General features: G+C 45.4%; 1 protein-coding gene across 1 annotated transcript; it reads left to right on the top strand.

Moving 5' to 3' along the window:
* The first annotated feature begins 489 nt into the window (after window positions 1-489).
* Window positions 490-13,721, top strand: NIPAL3 (NIPA like domain containing 3). The gene is made up of 12 exons (XM_008920554.3): window positions 490-612; window positions 786-1,169; window positions 2,724-2,792; window positions 2,881-3,052; window positions 3,150-3,209; window positions 3,818-3,963; window positions 4,640-4,736; window positions 5,844-5,979; window positions 6,547-6,635; window positions 7,827-7,890; window positions 8,866-8,960; window positions 9,597-13,721. The coding sequence occupies exons 2-12, from the start codon at window positions 1,071-1,073 to the stop codon at window positions 9,794-9,796; spliced, it is 1,227 nt and encodes a 408-aa protein (XP_008918802.2). The 5' UTR covers window positions 490-612; window positions 786-1,070; the 3' UTR covers window positions 9,797-13,721.
* The last annotated feature ends 1,656 nt before the right edge of the window (window positions 13,722-15,377 follow it).

Raw genomic sequence — 15,377 nt, 5'->3', positions numbered from 1 at the left:
CCGCGCTGGAGGCTCGGGGCGGGTTAAAGGCACCAGGGTGGGCTCAGGGGGGTTGCGGTGCCCAGCACGGGGCGGTCCTGCTGCCTCCCTTTCCAGGGTCCCGGGCTGGGATGCTCAGTCTGCACCACTCCCGGGGGTCTGATGGCCTGAGGACGTGTCACGGGTCGGGATCACCCCCTCTCTGTCTCTAAACCTGCATCTCCTTCCATACCGGGCAGGGGTGACGCCGGTGCTCCCCGAGGGAGAAGGAGCCATCACGGTGTGCAGGGAGCTCAGACAGACTCTCTGTGGCGCTTGCCAGACACTTACGATGAGTTTGACTCCGGGGAATTCCGGCTCCGAGGAATTCCGGCTCCCCACTGCTCCCAGGGATTGCACTGGGATGACCTCTGGGAGCAGCTCTGTCATCCCCAGCACGTGGGGATGGGGTGACTCATGTAGTGCTGGTCCTCAACAAACCCCAGGGGTACAGGCAGGAGGAGAATGAAAAGCAGCTCTTGCAGGACTTCAGAGACTTTGTGGTGCTGTTAAATGCCAGCTGAGTGTGTCACCCCTGGGACCCAGCCAGCTCAGAGCTCTTGTAAAGCCAAGTCTGTAGGAGTTTCTGTCCAGGTTTGTAAGAAGACATTTAAAATCTGCTTTCTCTGCTGAGAGTTTGTTTCCAGGGGTGGTTTTTTTTCTGTGGCCTAACCTTCAGCAGGATTTCACTGCAGGATTTTGGACCACTGATTTAATTTGATCTAATTCCTTTTTTTTTTATTATTCTTTTTTTTTTTTTCCCTTAGTGTCACCTTGGAGGAATATAACCCTGCTGCCCCACTGACTGGTGGAAATAGTGGCTCATCTGCCCTTCTGTCTGTTCTATCCCAGTGTGGGCTGGTGGGGAAGGAAAGCACTGACAGGCTGCAGAGAATTTGTGCTTCACTGAACTAATTGTTGCTTGGCCAAGGAAACAGGATGGATGGGAAGGAGAGGTACCAAAAGCTGGTTCCAGCAAGGTCCACATCTCATCTTTAAAGAGAAGTTCCAGCATCAGAGAGGCTGAAAAGCAAACACTCCAAAGAACCAAAATGGAAGGAGGCAACAGCCCAAATCTGCAGCTCCAGCAGCTCCCCTTGGCCACAGCAGCAGTTTCTGTGCAGCCACACACAGACTCCTTCTCCTACAAGGTCAGATTCCCACCCCAGTCCATCCCTAGAAGGCTCTGACTGTTGGATTGAGCTGATAATGCTGCTCTGTTTGGGTTATTTTTTGCAGAAAGGGCTCTGTATTTGTATCCAGCCACTTCTGGGTGTTACATGCTGTGTATAGTGAGAGAAAGAAAGAGAAAGTCTGTGTCTGCAGAGCAGCCAAAGTGAAGGAAGGGCTGGCAGTTGAAAGATGGGGGTGTCTGAAGGTGTTTAAGTGCAGTAAATTCTGCCAGGTTGTTCTGGTTTGCTGTGTGTTCAAGGGCTTGAATTTTGGGTGGGTCAGCCCAGAGCCATGCAGAGCCTGCACTTGGGATGGGATGTGTTCTCCAGCTGGGAACAGGGCTGTTCCCAGCTCAGCTTCCTCTGAATCTCTGGTTCTGAAGGTGCTCAGAAAACCTCAGCAAGAAGGGTTGTGGTTTTTTTGCTGGACAAATTACTCAGGGCCCACAGTCCTGGGTCCTTGTTGACCCAACTGCTGTTGACCTGTGGCTCACACAGCCCAGAAAACTCTGATCACACAGTGACATCCTTGTGCCACCTTCACTGTGTGTGGGGGGAGATCTCCCAGGTGGTTTTGGGTGAGTCTGATTTTTGTACACTCCAATGAGGAGATTTTTGTTCCACTTGAGATCTGAGAGTTCTTGTTTTACTGTGTATGAGAAAATCAAGATTAATACATTCACTCTGCAGGGAGGGATGTGAACGTGGGCTGGGCTATCCCAAATCAGTCCAAGGGGGGACAGGACTGTATTTTGGAGACCAGCACTGAGTGAACAGTGCTAAAGACATCTGGTGAGATTTAGGCAGTTGTTGGGAGCACACAAATGCTAAAAGGCCTGGCTTAGCCTCAGGCTCCTCACTCCTACTCCACATTTCCTTTGTGACTCAACCTGCTTTACATCCTGTTTTATTTCAAATTCCACCTTTATAGATCGTGGGAATTATTGCTGAGCTGGGAATGCCAGTGCAGAAGGGGCTGGGAGTCTGCTGGGAGCTGTTACCAGTGACTTTTGGAATAACTGGTTCATATAAACAGCATAAAATCTGTGACAATTGAGCTGCCTCATCAGATGGGCTGAATTACTGAGTGAACCAGCAGCTGTTACAAGTGGAGAAGAGCAAAATAGGTTCCTGATCCATACTGTGGAATTCCAGGACAATAAACATCCTCATGAAAGGAGTTTTCTCAGAGGGAATGAGTGACAGGGTGATTGTGTTTGGCTTTATCTTCCTCCCCTCTGAGAAACTGCAAACTAATTGAAGTCTCTTGGAGAAAGTGGCTGTTAGGGGTTTTCACCTGAGTTCACAGCTTTGGGACTCAAGGACTTCTCTGGATCAGCAGAAAGGGAGGAAGATAAACAGATTTTATTGACAGGTGGGTGTTGGACTAGATGACCTTCAGAGCTCCTTTCCAACCCAAACTATGCTGTGATTCAGGAACAGTTTTAAAAGTCTTTCTTCCAGAGTGTGCAAAAAAACCCTCCCAATCCCTTGGCTGAACTGAATGCCTGTGTGTTCCCTTTGTTTTTACAGGAGAACTTGATTGGGGCATTACTGGCTATTTTTGGGCACCTTGTGAGCAGCATTGCACTCAACCTGCAGGTGAGTGTCCTGAAGCAAACATTCATCCTGCACCAGAAACATCCACCACGACCAACCTGCTTGGCTTCTGTTCCCTTCTCTTTTCCAGAAGTACAGCCACATCAGGCTGGCAGGCTCCAAAGACCCCAGGGCCTACTTCAAAACCAAGACCTGGTGGTGTGGGTTCCTCCTGCTGGTGCTGGGAGAACTGGGAGTGTTTTCCTCCTATGCCTTTGCTCCTCTCTCCCTGATTGTGCCACTCAGTGCAGTGTCTGTCATAGGTAAGGAGGAATCTGAGTGTGTTCCAGTGGCACATTCCTGGTTGATCCCACAACTCACTGTTTCTCTTTCCTTTTTTTTTTTATTTTTTTTTTATAGCTAGTGCAATCATAGGGATTATATTTATTAAAGAAAAATGGAAGCCCAAGGAATTTTTGAGTAAGTTCTACAATTCCTTTTCGGTTTTCCTCTCTGTTTGCAAACCATTCAACACACATAGCATGGCCTCTCAAGAATTATACAGTCATTATTTTATATTATTGGTAGAGGGATGGCAAGGTCTCCATGGTATCTGTTGGAATAAAGGTGTCATCTCATCCACTGTTGGTTAAAGATGGATATTTTTTTCTCAGACTTGTGCCAAATCACCTGAATCTCACAGATCTTAGAAATTCAAGGAATTGCAGGATTTGAGGATCCTGGCTCTCCAGGATGAAGCTGCAGCCCTAAATCTGAGGCCCAGGGAAATCAGTGTTTGCAGAACTGGGGCATTCATCCCTGCATTTCCCAGGAAAAGGGCCGTGCAGGGCAGGAGAAGCCCCTCATACAGATCTGTAGCTCTGCTTGTTCAGCAGATCCTCTCTGGGATCAGCTGTTTGTCCCAGCTCCCACACACCCACTGCCCAGGGCTTGATGGCTCTGATCTTTTGGAAGTGGGGCACTGAGTCACCCCCAGGGATGTTCAGGATGGTCAGGTGTGGTGTTAATTCCACACACCCCCACCAAACTCTTTAACTCTGCCCTCTCTCTCCTGTCCTGGCTGCAAGGACGTTACGTCCTGTCCTTCGTAGGCTGTGGGCTGGCAGTTGTGGGGACTTACCTGCTGGTGACATTTGGACCCAACAGCCACGAGAGGATGACAGCAGAAAACATCACCAGGCACTTAGTGAGCTGGCCATTCCTGCTCTACATGGTAAGGTGGCCCAGGAAATGGGGGATGGTTTTCTCAACATGCCTGCTTTGGGAGTTTCCTTTCAAGCATTATTTTTCCTTGTGGTTGCTGCCAATGTTCCTTGTACTCACTGATGAACCTCTGGCATCTTTTCCAGGTGTCAGGCACAAGCACAGCTTAGAACTCTCCTTTTCCTTCTCTGAATTATTCTGTTGGGACTTAAAAGATATTTAATTTGGAAGTTACTGTGCTTGCAGCTGGGCTTTTTCCACACTGACTTTCTCACTGGAGCCATTACTTTCTCACTGAAAATCTTATGAAATCTGTCATTTTATATTTGAGAGGAGCTTGGCCATTAACTGAGACTTGTGCTTCAGGGATCACTTACAGAACCTCATTGCAGAAAGCAGGCTGAGATCCCTGATGGGAATATTCAGTCAGGATTATTTGATCTGCTGCTTTACCATAAATATAATGTCTAAAGTGTCCCATGTTTCCTGTTCTGCAAGAAGCCACTGAATAGCTCATTTAACTGATTCTAAGATCATGCTAAATTTAATCTATAATTGTGGGGGATCCCCGTTTTCCTTTGATTTGCCCTATTGTGTAATTCCAATGTTTGTCTGGCCCAGAATCCCATTTACTGGCAACCCCATCTAATCTGCATTTTTAATATTCTCGTTTCTGTCTTTTGTAGCTTGTGGAGATCATTGTTTTCTGCCTGCTGCTGTATTTTTACAAGGAGAAAAATGCAAACTACATTGTAGTTATTCTTCTGCTGGTGGCTTTGCTGGGTAAGTTGATGTGGGGTTGTAAGATCTTTAAACAGTAAACTACAGTAAATTGAGGCATCTCTGGCATTTAGGGGATTATATTGACCTAATTAATGCCATAAAATGCACCAATCTGCTCCAGAACTGTTACTACAAATGCTGGACATCTTTGCAAATGACCTTTGAACAATTAAGGCTTATTTCCCATAAGGAGGAATAATCTGCCAAGCACAGAAAGTGCAAGTCATTTATTTAATTTTAATTTTAATCTGTGCACACAAAGCACGGTATTCAGTGAATAAATGGGGCTGGTCCAGTGGAGGAAAGAGAGGATTTGACCTACAAGAGTCTTCTTGGCTCTGGGAAGATTTGCTGTGAGGGTAAGGAAATGAGAAATACTTTGCCCTGCCAATGTGTCCCTGTTGAAAGTGGGAGAGTCTCTGGGCCTGGAGTCAAATATATCCCTAAAGTGTACACTGGGATCCTGCAGTGGCTTTGGAAAGGGCAGCATTTCACTGCTACCTTTCTCCACATTAATCTGGGTTTGTTTTTAAAGAAACTCTACTCAGTTAAACTTTAAAAAGGGTGAATAAAGCAAGGCAGTGACTCAGTCTGACACACTTAAATCTGTGTCTCAGTCCTCAACATTTGCTATTTATGCAGTTTCAGTCACTGCAGTGTCTTTTACTCTTTTTTCTTTGTTTTTTGTTGGTTTTTTTGAACTGTTTGGGGCTGGATTTCAGTCACTGATACCTCAAAGGCTCTGTGAATTACAGACAAAGCAACTACACTAATTCTGAATGGCTTTTAAAAGAGGGAGAAGAAGGTTCTTTCTGATTCTTGCTTTGAAAACTTCCTTGGCTTTTATTAACCAAGCCAGATGAAGATTTGTGTCCTTCCATCACGTGACAGCCCTTGGAGAAGAAACAGTAAATGCTCTGTAGACATGGGGATTGTGATCCAGGAAGGTTCAGGGACTTGTTGAAGCTGTTGGGAATAAAACTGGCAGGGCTGGTGCTAAAAGGGGCAGTTTGCACCCCTCGTTTGGCCTGGAAAAGGGGGGGTCAGGTTTCTGTGGGTTGTTTGGTGCTCCAGCTGAGTGGGGTGAACTTCCATGACCCTCCCCAGGTTCCATGACCGTGGTGACTGTGAAGGCTGTGGCAGGGATGATTGTTGTCTCCATCCAAGGCACCCTGCAGCTGGACTCCCCCATATTCTACATCATGTTGGTGTGTATGATTGCCACAGCCATCTACCAGGCCACGTAAGCCCTTCACTCTTTGTGTGTCTGTCATTGGTCTGCTGGTTTGGGCTGCTTGTTACCCTTCCAGAAAGCTCTGATTAAAACTGTCCATTCTTCTCTTCTGTGACCTGTCCTCAAATCCACCTCACAGGAGCCTGGGACAATGGTGGGCTTTGCTTTTTCTGTGCAGTGACACTGCCAAGTAGTTGTAATCCCAAATGTGGATATACATCATCCAAGCATTTGCAACACAATTTTAGGAATGAAATGGTGGTAAATCAGATCCAGTTATCTGTGCACTGGCTAAAATCAAACTGTAGAATCAGTGTTGTTGAAAATGTGTCTGTTTTTAGCTTTTTTTTCCCTTCCTCTTTGCACTTGCAATAATATGAAAACCCAGTGGCAGCAGGGATAAAAAGCTTCTCAAAATGTGAGTGGCCCTGAGGTCACTCATTCCAAGGGATGCTGCTGCTGCTACTTTAGTGAGAAAAATGATTAATTTTCTAAATCTATGCATCACTTCTGCAAGGTGTTTCCAAAAAGAGTATCCCTGCAAATGAAGCTGTGCTGTCTGTGACTCTGTTGCAGGTTTTTAGCTCAAGCCTCACAGCTCTATGACTCAGCTCAGATTGCCAGTGTTGGCTACATCCTGTCCACAGCAGCAGCAATCTCAGCAGGTAAGGGCACAAACCTTCCCAAAAGAAGGGCCAAAAATTTTGGAAAATAATCCTCACTCCCAGCTGAGGAAGGTGAACACTCAGCAAGATGATGACTTGTATTTTCTTGTCATCTTCGTTTGGTTTTTCCTTCAAAAAACATGAATTATCCCATTAGACTGTGTTAAAATTTTCTGTTAAGTGCTGTCACTTTATTAAAAATGCAGGGGATCTTTAGATTTGAGACTATTACTACTCATTCCATGCAGGGTGATGTGTGATAGATGTGCAGTTCAGTACACAGCTCAGTTTTCTCCTGGTTGAATTTCATCTAGATTTTGTTCAAATGTGCCACACAGTGTACAAACCTGTTTGCTTCCTCTGCTCAAAGGTGTTGGGATCTCTCCCCAACAGTCTTGTTGTTGTATCCAGAGTGCAGCTGCTCAAAAGAAGCTTTTTTTTTTCTTTCTGCATTTCTCCAGTTTCAGCCCTTGTAGCAAAGCTTTGTCTGCAGGAACAAAGATGAGCATTTCCAACCCCTGGGGCTCAGACCTGAGGAACAGCCTTTGCAAGGTTTTGTTCTCCTCACTTAAACACATGAGCAAAGCTGGGGGAAACAAACACACAAAAAACCAAACCCCAGCACTCAAGAGAGTGCATTTGTCTGGCAGTGCTGGAAACTCTGGGTACAGAGTAATTTATTCCTCTGCTTGGAATAGAGGGCAATAACTTCCCCCAAAAATTGCACAGGGCTTTTTAATGCTCCTCTTCAGTGTCATGAGAGACTCTGTCCTTGCATTTATTTCCTGTGATGTCCCAGGTTCTCAGATCCATCAGCTTATTTACTTCAGTTAAAAATGCAAAGAGTAGGACCCAGAACATGTGTCCTGCTGACACCCAGGACACCAAGGATGTTTATCTTGAGAGGTTTGAGCTGGATCTTATTGTTTGGGGTCGAGAGTTTGTATCCTGTTGCAGTTAGATCCAGTTACAGCAGTAGAGCTGTTTTGGGAGCGAAACTCTTTAAAAAGATTTGTCAGTAATTTTGTGTTAAAACAGAAATCAGGCCACCTTTTTCTATTTCGAGATCATTAACAAAACAAAGGTGCTGACTATAAAAACAGGGAGCTTGCCTGATGTGGTTTCTGGAGGGATTAGTGCTGGAGGTGTAACTGGAGGGGGACAGATGTAATGACTTATTTCCTTTTGAAGGGGCGACTTTTTACTTGGACTTCACGGGTGAAGATGTTCTCCACATATGTATGTTTGCACTGGGGTAAGTGCTTCAAGTTTCCTCGAGAGAAAACTGGACAGTATTGCTTCATGTGACTCAAACTTGAAAAATACACCTCTACTTTAAAAATATGTCTCTGCTGGGGGTACAAACTGTCTTGGAGGAGGACAGGCTGCAAACACTTTCTCTGGCAGAGCTCAGTGTCGTGCCTGGGTGATGCTGGAAGCTCTGGAAAGGTTGTGTAACCCTCAGTAATGCACAATTACAACATTAATCACTAAATCTTTTACTGGCTGTCCTGGAGATCAGCTCAGATGTTGGGTCATATGGGCTGCTTTTCCAGCTACCTGCTCATGAATCTGGAAGAACTGTAGAATAACTAAAAGAAAGCATTTCTGGGGAATCTGTTTGAGGTTTTGCAGCTTCACTGAACTGTGACTGACTTCTGGAGTCTGGTTCTTGGGGCACGTAGATCAGTAGAACATTTCCTGTGTCTTGATGTAATTAGCTCTCCATAATCAGGGGACATTCTGAAATGGCTTTTAGATAAGGAAAAAAAAAAAACCAAAACACAATTGGGAGATAATTGTTTTGAACTGCACCTTCCTCTGTGGACCCACTGGAAAAATCCAGATCAGTGGTTGTTACTGTGTTTACCTACGGGAAACCTTTCAAAGGTCAGGCTGCTAAATCCTGGAATTTCATCAGAGGAAACCAAATGTTGATATGCTGCCTTTCCCCTTCAGTTAGTCAAGGTTAATTCATTAATTAACATGAAAAATTTCCCTGTGTTTTGATAAGGAAAAGGGGGCACTGTGCTGAGTGCTGGGTGGGTTTCAGTGCTGGTGAAGGGGGCTCGGCTGGGACAGTGCTCTGGAATTCTGACTTTGCAGTTCTTGAACTTCATAGCTCTGAATCCTCTCTGGAGCTACAGAGTAGGCACCCTGGAAAAGCAACTTGCAATATTGTGTGCCCTCCCTTTTCAGTCATCTCAGTAATGTTGTTCTTCTCCCTCAGGTGCCTCATAGCATTCCTGGGTGTTTTCCTGATCACAAGAAACAGGAAGAAGCCTGTGCCCTTTGAACCATACATATCCATGGATGCCATGCCAGGTAACAGGAAAAATCCAGGGGTTCCTCACTCCTTGGGAGTGTTGGGTTCCCAGGGAGAGCTCAGGCTCTGGGCTCTGCTCAGTGTCAGAGGGATCAGAGAGTTGTGGTGTTTCCTGTGGTTTTCCTTCTGGTTTTTTTGTGCCTCATGAAGGGTTTGTGCATGTTTTGCACAGAGCAGACAGGGGATGATGATGTGCCACTGGGATGCCACTGGGTCCCTGTCCTGTCAGAACAGCCTTGTCCAGTTGGCTGCTCTCCAGGGAGATTTACTATTTTTGAGCATATGCTTGGGATTGGTCCAGCAAGAAGAGCTGATTATTGGGGAAGGCTGAGATAGTGCAAGAGGCAGAGGCCAGGGGGAGCAGGAATTTCCTTTGGGAAGCACAGCTAAACTCTCTGGTGAGCCCTATGAGAGTTATGCAGCACTTGATGGATAACTGACTGCCATCCCTCATTCCCTTGGAGCTCATTTCCCCATTAGCTGCTCCAGTGCTGAGCACAAAACCATCCTGTCTTTCATTTAACACTCAGGAACTGATGAGCTGGAAAACAGGGAGACCTGATAATTCACTGATTGAACAGAGCACGGGAAAGATGCATTTTTGTCCCTAAGCATTGAATCTCTGCTCTCCCCAGGCATGCAGAACATGCATGACAAAGGGATTGCAGTCCAGCCTGACCTCAAAGCTTCCTTCTCCTACGGAGCCCTGGAGAACAACGACACCATGCCTGAGATTTACACTCCAGCCACGCTGCCCATCGTGCAGGAGCAACACGGTTCCAAAGGAGTCTCTGCCCCACCCTACCGGGTGCTGGAGCACAGCAAAAAGGAGTGAGTGACCTTTAAAGGACTGAGTTGAATCCTCAGAAGTCTGACCTTTTATTTATTTACCCATTAAAATACAAGCAAGTGTAAAGCCAACCCTGAACAGAGCTGAAAGCTCGTCTCCAGCTGAACTTTCCAGGCTGATTATTAAAATAAGCAACTCTTTATAGCTGTGAAGTTGAAAAGGAGTAAATCCCAGTTCTGCATGGAATTGTGCTGGCTGGAAGTGTGAAATGGGGAGTGCAGCACCATGGAACTGATGAATGAGAGAGCAGATGCTGTGGGAAGAGAAGTGACTGTGCAATTTTTAGTCCTGCTGGGAGTGGGTTTATCTCCAGCCAGAAGTTTTCAGGAGTGGCTCACAGAGAAAGAGAGAGAAGAGCAGGATTTAATCTTTCATTTATAGAGACTGATGGATTTGCAGGAAGGCTGTAAATCCTCTCATGGCTGGTGTGAGCACTGACTTACTTAACACGGCAATAAATGGAATTGTTTTCGAGCACCAACACTGGAACTTACTGTGGTTTTAGAGCAGCAGAACTGCTCAGAGTGAACAACCTGCTTGATTCCTTCAGACCACGAATTTTTGGGCACTTCCTGTACAGCTGTTCTCTGGCTGGGGTTGAACACAAGCACTGAGGATTGTTTTTAGAGCACCACTGGATTATATGTCGGCTTAGAACAAAGATTATTTGCCAGTTTTCTGTTCCACGGCAGGAGCTTCAAGTTGGATTAACTGGTGCAGAGGGAACACTGTGAGGTACAAGGGTGAGGAGAAATGAGGATAATGTGACTGGATCTGGTGGGGAATTTTATATAATTTTTCCTGATGTCTTAATTATTTATCACGTTTATTTTTGTTCTGCTTGAGGCAGCATGTCCAACTCCAGTGGTCCCAAATACTTACAGGTGGTGACATTCCTTAGTTCAAAAGCTCAGTCTGGGTCTTATAAACTGGGATCCTTCCCCCCTTTTTTTTTTTTTTCTTTTAAAAAAAGGAAGAAAATACTTGTCTACTCTTATGGATGACCTAAGGAGAAAAGAGAGGTGTGCACAGGACTGTAACAATAACTGAGCTTTGTGTACTTGTGATATTTATCTTTCCAGCTTCCAACAGATGGCCAGAAGCTGATATGGAGGGAGAATAGACAGGAGGGGGGGAGAAGGGGGACTTGTCAAGTGAAAAAGGACAAAGTACAGCGTTTACTGGTATAGGCAAGTTATCCTGGCACTTTGGTATCCTTGTCCTCTCTAAAAGTTGGGGTTTTTTTTTCTGTGAAACTCAATTTTAGGTCTATTTGGTGTGTCTTGGGCTGTAAGCACAGTGAGGTGTCTCCAGGACCTTGGAAGATTGTATTTGAAAGGAATTGTGCATTTTTAAGTGGTTACTCTAATACCAAAGTGTTTGGGAGGATCCCGGACTTGGGACAGTTTCTTTCTGCCTTTATTTATTTTTATGTCTTAACTTGACTCGTGGCCAGTTTCTGTTCCCACTGCCAAAAATCCCCTGCAACTCCACTGACTGTACAGAGTTTTTCCAGGTTCTTGCTGTTGTGTGTGACAACAGAACCCTTCTTTTGCAGAGATTTGCCTTGTCAGCTCTGAAGACTAAATTAACCTGGACATACTTTTTGCTCTGGCATTTTTGTGCAGCTTAGAAGAATTAAAACCTTCCCCCCTGCACAGAGGAGGTGCCCAGGGGCCCTACCTGGGTGAAGTTTCTTCCCCAGTCTGACAATTCAGATCTTATCAGTGGCATCCCCTACACTGCAGCTTTATGAAACCTCAAGAAATAACAGCTTTTCTTTTCCCCTCAATCCTTTTCTGTGTTTAAGCAAGATCAGGATGCTGATGGGCTGATGCTGCCAGAGCATTCATTCATCTGCTGGAGCTGCAGTGACACTGATTTACTGCCTTTGGATCCTGGTAATCAATGGTGAATTTATGGGCAGCTTTTGTTCATTAACAATGCCAGATGAAGTCATGCAGGGAGGCTGAATGGGAAGGGCACAGGAGTGCTGCCTTTCCTTATCTCTTCCCTTTTAATCAACCAGGCAGTGGCTGTTTTGACCTATTAGTTCTGCCACCACAGAACACAGCTTGAAAACAGGCTGTGCTAAAGCACTGACAGCTACAGACACCCTTAACGTGGCAATATTCTCTGTGTTTAATTATTACAGATGCTGCTGTGGTATAAAATAATTCATCAGAAGGGCCTAAATGTTCTGCTGTTGACACCTGTCTCAGGATGGTCCTGTGTGTAACAGGACGTGGTTTCTCAGTATTTAAAAAGGGCAGGTGACCAAGCACAGACTTTGCAGCAATAAATGATTGGTTTGGGGGTTTTTTCTCCTCCTCACAGGCCCTGACATCCTGAGGGGTGGGCACAGAGGGCTCTGCCAGGGGACACAGCTGCTCTGCCTGGCTTGTGCTTCTCCTGCAAGCTGCTCTCTGGCCTGAATCAGGGATTTCTTTTTCTGTAAAATTCCCAATTTCCCCAGCCCTGACTGACTCCTGACCTTCCTCTCTGCACAGAGCCCTCAGGTGTGTCAGCACTTCTGCTCTGAGTGAAGTTTCCTCCAGCCATAACTTGAGCTTTTGTGTCATTGTGTGGTTTTGGCTCTTTTGCCTTTAGAATCTTTGAAAGAAGAGTCTTGCTCCAAAGCTTTACATAACCATGTTTTATTTACACAGTCTCTGTGTGTTCAAATAATTCTGCTTAATAATGACAGTTCCATTTACCTGCAGCCACAGGGAAAAACTCCCTTTATCAGCCTTTGGAAACTTCCTGGCAAAGGACTGCAGGGGAGGTGGTGTCTTGTTTCTACAGCACATAAATCACAATATTTTTGATTCTCCTGCCACATCAGTAGAGCCTGAGGTGTTCCTTGGGCCTCAACTCCAGGCACTGAGGGAGGGGTTGCATTGTGGGACTGATGGATTGCACCTCACTCCTGTTTGCTGCTGGTGTTCAACACTTGAATTTTAAAATGTGGGGAGTTTGGGGTTTTTTTTTTGTATTATGTACTTCTGCCTTTCTTGCTTTTTCTCCCAGGCTTCCAAAAAAATCTTATTTTCTGCTCTCTAGCCCAGTCTTAGAGCTGAGAAGGCACAAGCAGGGCCCTGAGAGGCCAAGGATCTTATTTAAACCTGACTTGTAGGACTCCTGTGCTCTTTCTGACAGTGGCAGGGTAGAGCTCAGGATTGAATTAAACTCCTCACCTCCCTTCTGGTTCAGAGAAGCTGAAACAGGGAAGGTATTTGTACCTTCAGGTCTGAACTTTTCACAGAGTGTTGGTTGGTCTGAGGTGACAATGGCCATGCCCAGGATTGCAGCAAATATTTACAGCTGAGCAGCACAGGGAGGTTTAAAGGAGAGTGAAAAAGAATAAAACTGAGGCACAGCACATTTTTAACATGTGAATGTCAGCCCTGCAGTGTGACCCCAGGGAGGCAGGGCCCTGCTCACAGCACAGCACCCACAGATTCCCAAAGGGGAAGGATTTTTCAGCACCAGGAGCTGTTTCCTTCACTAAACTGTGGAACAGCTCCTTGGCTCTGTCTCTGGCTTCTTCATCCAATGTGAACTGACATCTCTTTGCCTCCACACTGTGTGGCTTCTCAATGCACCAGAGCACTTAATACACTCTCAGTGTGTATTTTATGTGTAATTTAATGCTGTGCAGCACAGCTCCTGTGCTGGCTGAATGTATAAAATGACCTGCCTTCAGTGTTGTCTCATTCACATAAAAATGTGTAAATAAATCAAGCTTTACAGTATTGCACTATCAGGATAACTGCTTCATTTTTCACAAGCAATGTTGCATGTCTGTTTAATTCTGTTTGTCTTTTAGGTGAGGCCTTTGGAAATGAAACTTTAAATAAAAAGATTGTGGTAAAATGAAACTTTGAATAAAAGGTTGTTGTAAAACTGATAGAATTCTGGCTTGCTCCATGCTCTGGCAATAGCTTTAATTGGCCCTAAATGTCTTGAGAGAAGTTAAGGCAGAATTTATTTTACTAAAATGTGTATTGAAAGGCCTGTCTGTCTGTTTTTTAACAGGACACTCATAAATGAAATGCAGATTGATGTGTTTTGGGGCTGCAGCTTTACATGACTGTCCAAGTATTTGGTGTCAGCTGTAGGAATTGGGCAATTTACTTAAAAAACTTTGTTTTACAGGGCTAAAAAAAAAATAAATTAGCATTTATTATTTTGGAGAAGAGCTTGAAAATGTGATCCAAGGATAATCTAAAGGAGTGGGGAGACACAACCCCAAAATCACTGGTGGCTTGACTCATGAGTTTTTTACTGAAATTGTTCTCTGAGACAGCCAAGCCCTCTGATACAAGCTGGGAATGCTCTGCTGGAGGAGTTGTCATCCTTCAGCTCCAGGGCACAATGTCTTTGATGCAGGAGCAGCTTCACTGCCATTTAGAGATCTAGAGACAGTCGTAAATAAATTTAGAATAGTGGGGACGCAGCTTAATCGACTGCTTGCCAACTTAATTAACACTTAACAGATGGGTTTTAGTCCAGGGGGATAAGAGGGATAACCCTCAGGATACTCTTAATTAAATGTATCTCTTGGGGTCCCAAACCACAAAGGGAAAAAAAAACCAAAAACAATCCAAGAGCAGCCTCAGCTGCTTTGGTGTTAAAGAGCTGCACTTGATTGAATCCCTGGACAACGCTGGCAGAAGCAGCTTCCCCAAGCCCCAGAATTTCTGATAAATGTGGTAATAATTTGTTGACATCAATCATTTAAGGGTTAGTGTCTTGTATAACAGACAAGTGCTAATATCAAGTGATGGCAATTGAGCCAGATGTCAGGAGCATTACAGAAACACGTGCTACTAAGGAGGTGTCATTTCAAATGAGACAGAAGTATTTAAAATGCCTCTGAAGTGGCCATAAACGTTGGGAGTTTGTGGTATTAAAGCAGAATATATTGCTGGCCAGGGAGGAAGAATGTGGTGTTGGAACAATGAAGGATGTGACTGCAGCAAGGGAAGGCTGAGGTAACTGAGAGCAACCAACTACCACCTAAATTTGCAGGGCATCCAAATGGCAGAATCCCTTTAGCTGGGCAGGTGAGACTGATCTTACCTTTCTAAAGTGAGTTCTGCTCTGCTGTTTTCTTATGAGGGAAAGGCCTGTGCACAAATAAATCCCCAGCCTGGTGGAGAAGACCAGCTGAGAGCTGCTTTCTCCCCTTTTTTTACCGCGCCTGAAATTTAGAATAAAAAAGCATTTCAACCACAGAGATTTATAGTGTTCATGTCAAAAGCCCACACTGTCTTCTGGCTTTCCAAGCGAGGACAAAGCCGCTGAACCAAACGTTTGCCTCGCCGAAATCCGATAGCCAAATGCGGCCAAACAAAGGAACGCTGCTTTCTTTGTGTTTTGAGAGGTGGAGGGACACAGGCATCGATTTATCAGCCGGCTCGGCTGACGGGCTGCCTCGAACCGCCTCGCGGCTGGGATTAGAGCCGAGATTTACTCCCACCGTCACTGTTCCCGCCTGGCAGCGGGCCAGGGCTGCCCAGAAATCCCCCCTGGAGGAGCAGCATCTGTGCCGGCACACGGA

Source organism: Manacus vitellinus, unplaced genomic scaffold (genome assembly GCF_001715985.3).
Source record: "Manacus vitellinus isolate BGI_N305 unplaced genomic scaffold, ASM171598v3 scaffold_52_pilon, whole genome shotgun sequence".
Classification (NCBI taxonomy): Eukaryota; Metazoa; Chordata; class Aves; order Passeriformes; family Pipridae; genus Manacus; species Manacus vitellinus.
Note: the sequence above shows the minus strand (reverse complement) of the source record. Positions and strands in the feature narration are given on the sequence as shown.

Excerpts from the sequence above, each read along its gene's own strand:
- NIPAL3 (XM_008920554.3), top strand. The coding sequence starts at position 1,071 with ATGGAAGGAGGCAACAGCCCAAATCTGCAGCTCCAGCAGCTCCCCTTG. Across the intron at positions 2,793-2,880 it reads GCATTGCACTCAACCTGCAG|AAGTACAGCCACATCAGGCT; the intron begins GTGAGTGTCCTG and ends TCTCTTTTCCAG. Across the intron at positions 3,964-4,639 it reads GGCCATTCCTGCTCTACATG|CTTGTGGAGATCATTGTTTT; the intron begins GTAAGGTGGCCC and ends TGTCTTTTGTAG.